The sequence below is a fragment of the Pimephales promelas genome, chromosome 8 (assembly GCF_988280905.1).
Source record: "Pimephales promelas chromosome 8, fPimPro1.hap1.1, whole genome shotgun sequence".
NCBI lineage: Eukaryota > Metazoa > Chordata > Actinopteri > Cypriniformes > Leuciscidae > Pimephales > Pimephales promelas.
The window spans coordinates 18,755,714-18,760,393 of record NC_142776.1 but is presented as its reverse complement, the minus strand read 5'-3'; the positions used below and the strand labels follow the sequence as shown (position 1 = coordinate 18,760,393).

Genomic DNA, 4,680 nt, shown 5'->3' with positions numbered 1-4,680 from the left:
GAAAGTCGGAAATTTTTATTAAGGTATATAACACATTCCAAATAGCATTATAAACAAGCATTACAGAGGAATTGGGAACAAAAACTAGAAAAAAAAGTATGAAGTAATAACATCTCAAAGGAAGAAAAAAAAATCATGGACATTCCAAAGAAAATTATAAACATACATTAAATAAATTGTTAACTTTTTATTTTTGTTAATTTTTTTTTACCCAATCATTTTAAAGGACAGATGTAAAGGAATAAAGTACACAGTGTATATAAAAAGTTACATATATATATATATAAAATATATGAAGAGTTCCATTTGAAATTTTCTCCTTTAATGATGATTTTTATCAAACTTGTATATTTAAGTTCAGTAATTTCTCTTAAATGGCAATGATAATTGCCTATTAATTGTTATTTAAGTGAAATTACTAAACTTAAATATACAAGTTTGATAAAAATCATCATTAAAGGAGAAAATTTCAAATGGCATTTAGAGGCTTTTGCATCTGAACTCTTCATATATATATATATATATATATATAAAATATACGTAGATATTCCAAGTAAACAATATAAATAAATAGAACATTACAGAGAGTGCATTATAAACATACATTAAAATGCAAACAAGTAAACAAAATGGAGATAAGCAACATGGACAACAAAAAAAGGAACAAATATATGAAATAATACGAGAAAAATAAATAAGAAATTAAAGTGTATATAAAATATTCAAGGTGTACACTGCCGTTTATAAGTTTGGGATCGGTAAGAAGTCTCATATGCTCGCCAAGGCTGCTTTTTTTTTTATATATAAAAAATACAAAAAAAGTAAGAGTAATATTGTTAAATATGACAATTTAAAATACACGTTTCAATTGGAATACATTATTCTTGTGATCAAAGATGAATTTTTAGCATCATTACTCCAGTCTTCAGTGTCACATGATCCTTCAGAAATCATTCTAATGTGATGATTTGATGCTCAATAAATATTCATTATTATTACCAAAGTTGAAAACAGTTGTAGACTTTTTAGGATTATTTGATCAATAGAAAGTTATATTTCATTTATTTGAAATATGATGTTTTGTAACATTATAAATGTCTTTACTGTCACATTTAATTCATTTAAAGCATCCTTGCTGAATAAAAGTATTGAGTTAATTTGAGCTATCCCCCCCAAACCAAAAAAAAAAAAAATCTTACCGACCCCCAAACTTTTGAACGGTTATATATATATATATATATATATATATATATATATATATATATATATATATATATATATATATTTTTTTTTTATACGAGTTAACATTTTTCAAACTGCCATGATACGCTGGTGGTGTGACGCATAGTGTGGGTCAGCCTCTAGTCTGTTTTATAGTACCTAGCAGAGAGCAGATTGGTGGAGACCTCACCATTCACACTGGCCTTCCATCAACAATAGTATCATCTTCATCAGACATCAGTTCTATTGTTGCGGTCTTGCAAAGTTCCTTTTCTGTGTTGGTTTGTACAACCCCGGACCTGGTCTCCAGCAACTGAAAAACATGACAGTAACTTAACCACTAAAACACAGAGAGGAGGATAGTTACATTCTGAAGAGAAAAAAAAGTGATTAACCAGTTTCTTAACTTACCAGTCGCTTTCTTTGAAGGTTCTTTGCAATGCTCGTCATAGTTTTTCTTTTCTGGGCCTTTTCAGGCTGAGCCAAAGAATACTTCCTCCGCAAAATCTCAAAATACATCTTCCAACCTGCTAAATATATCATAAATAAATGTAATGGCAATAAAAATAAGTAAAACAGAGGACAATAAAATGATTACAACATCTTTAAGATTACCTTTTACACATTCAGGGTCAACGTCTGTAAAAGTTGACCTTAATTCTTCGAAGAGGTAAGTGGTCACAGCCAGGTTATGTGATGAATTTATTCTGGGGGGGAAAGTTGCAGGTATCATTACTGAAATTCACTTTTGGCATTCCAAATCCATAGAGTAGTAGATTAAACTAACATTTAGGCTATAGTATATAAGAAACAGTCTTACCTGGTTTGTGGAACGTATTTGTGTGGGTTGTTCTCTGAATTATGGAGGCGCCTTACAGATTCCTGTAAAGTTTGAAATTAAAAAGCGATTAAATTGATTCACAATCTTCAAGAACCACAAAACTGAATTTTCAGTTGGAATAAGCTGACCATCACAGTAACCGCAAGAGACAAAACAATAATTGTAACCGAACTATGGCTTACAGCCACGTTATAGAACAATAATTGGACTTACCGCAATGTTCATGTCATTTGCCTTTTTTATTCTTTTCGAAGCGTTGTAAGATTCTTCATGTAACGTTAGTCTGTGCTGCTGCATCAAGACGCTGGAGAGTCTCTCTGAGAAGATCAGGTTGTGGCCAAAGACAGATTGATCCTCCCATTGTGATTCTGCATCACAGCTGTGGGGCATGTGGATGTGATCATCCTCATAGTTATCCACTGCATTACTGACTCTCATTGATGCATCTATGGAAATATTATAACCATACACATTTTTTACATTAGTAGCTACTTAAAATAGATCATGGAGAATTCATTGATGATGGCACCCATAGTTACACAGAACAGTGTGTGAGAAAGATACATTAATTAAAAACGAAACAATACACAATCTCCTAACTCGCCATAAGTCAATATCAATATCTGAATGAGAGATGTAGCTAGCTGGCCTGCTAGCATCAGCAATCTCTTTATAGACCATTTCACAAGATGTAAACAACACTGGTCCAGAAGCACTTCCTGTTTCAGTTTTAACACTGTATAAACGTTGGGTTAAAGTACAACCAACAGAACAACTGAATCAAAAAGTTAAACAAACATATTCAAGATATTTTCTTTACATTTGAAATTAAGAAGCCTTTTACAAACTGAAACAGGAAGTGCATCTGGACCAGTGTTGTTTACATCTCGTAATGTGCAATAGCAGTAATGTGAGCTATTGTAAGACTAATGTAAGTTACCATACTATCTTGTACTACCGTGAATATTCATTCATTCATTCTTTCAGACTCTTAGGTCAATATCACAAAGTTAAATAAATAACATGTATATGTGGGCAATGGTAATCATGCAAGATTCATTGTATTTTGTTTACGGCTTGTTACTGATCTTAAATGCATTCATAGAACGGACTTCACGAATCTAAAGTTAGGCAAACAAGCAGTTAGGCAAGTTAGCTTACCTGAATCTGACAATATTCAACACCCGGCGTGACTTCTTTATCGGAACATCGTAGCCGAGCCATTTCTGGGGGGTTCCTCAATCGGATTCCCGTCCTTATAGGCCCTGTTAACATGAGAACGCTCGCGGGTGAAAACGTAAAAATATTTTATCGGATGTGCCTTTCGTTTACACGGCGATGGCGTTTTTGAGGCTCAAAAACGCAAAAAAGTGAAACCACCCTCCAGAGTGGAAATCTTAAATCTTACCCGTGTAAACGGTAAAAACGCAAAAGTTTGCTTGACGGTGAAAGTTGTACGCAGGCGCGTGGACTTGGTGTTGTTGTAGCATGCACTCCTAGCCGCCTGAAGTGCATACTACATTGAATTTCACACACTTTTGCGTCTCCGTTTGCACGCGGATTTCTCACACAAAACGCAGAATAAAAAAAAAGATGACGCAACGCCACTTTTGCGTTTTCTCATCAGAATCGTTTCCGTGTTTAGCCTCAGTTGGGCACTTTCAAGCCTATGCTTCCAAATGTAGTGCCTTCCGCCATTGCCTCCGGTGCTCCTCGTCTTTAGGTGGTGGGTGTAGCTAAATCGTAAAGTGCACCACAACAACAATCTGACCGCCTCACATTATGTTCGTTACACCGTTGGTCCAATTGTTCTCTCCTCTTAATTCAACTGTTATGGCAGCACCTAACTGAACATTTAATACTTGACATATTTTACCGTTCGTTTCAACTAGCTAGCGCAGAATCTCATCCCTCTCATGAGCCGGAAGTTGAAGTCTTTCTCAGACGGGAGTAAGATGACAAAACGAACGCAATGGCGTCACCCTTGTTGTCGTGCAAAATAAGGTGAATAGAAGAAAACTGTTTCCAAACAAACTGTTCTCTTTGCTTCGGGAAAGAATGCTGTAATTTTAAAGTATTTTTCTCGCGCTTGAAGCAATACACTAACGTTATTGGTTGCACCTCCATTACGTCACCACATTTGTTGTGTTTTGGTTGTGAGCGGTGAATTTCAAACCTCAAAACGCCCCCTTTTCTTGCAGCTTGTTTGTTTGCGGAAGGACTTATTTACTCAAACCACAAACCTCGGTATGACGCGTTGCAATTTAATCTATTTAATTTTGTGAATAAATATGATGCAGCTGGACTTACCTTTCAACATGGAAGGATAAGCAGCTGCTGACAATAACACCGGAAAGCCCGGTGGTTTTGCGACCACTCGTTTCACATCATGCATGCCCAAAAGAAGCATGGATTAACTCTGCCAAAACCGTGATGTCATTGTCCATCTGAGTTCAGGGGCCCGTTTCAATAAGGAGGTTCAACCAACTCTGAGTTAAAGCTTGAACTCAGAGTTGACTTACCCTGAGATGGGAAACTCAGAGTTTTCGGTTACAGAACAGCTGAAATGAGTTAGTTCAATCAACTCTGAGTTGACTGACTCTGAGTTAAGCACGTGC

General features: G+C 35.5%; 1 protein-coding gene across 4 annotated transcripts; it reads right to left on the bottom strand.

Moving 5' to 3' along the window:
• On the bottom strand, positions 1–4,161 carry LOC148977713 (uncharacterized). 4 transcript variants are annotated; one of them, XM_089134116.1, is made up of 7 exons: positions 3,471–4,157; positions 3,224–3,327; positions 2,276–2,508; positions 2,042–2,103; positions 1,837–1,928; positions 1,633–1,751; positions 1–1,534 (listed from the first exon to the last, which is right to left on the bottom strand). In XM_089134116.1, exons 3-7 carry the CDS (start codon positions 2,498–2,500, stop codon positions 1,415–1,417), a joined length of 618 nt encoding a protein of 205 aa, XP_088990242.1. In that variant the 5' UTR covers positions 2,501–2,508; positions 3,224–3,327; positions 3,471–4,157; the 3' UTR covers positions 1–1,414. The 4 variants fall into 4 exon arrangements, with proteins under 4 accessions (XP_088990242.1, XP_088990243.1, XP_088990244.1 ...); XM_089134117.1 differs by having other exon boundaries at positions 3,939–4,157; XM_089134118.1 differs by having other exon boundaries at positions 1,633–1,748; positions 3,224–4,161.
• Positions 4,162–4,680: the final 519 nt, after the last annotated feature.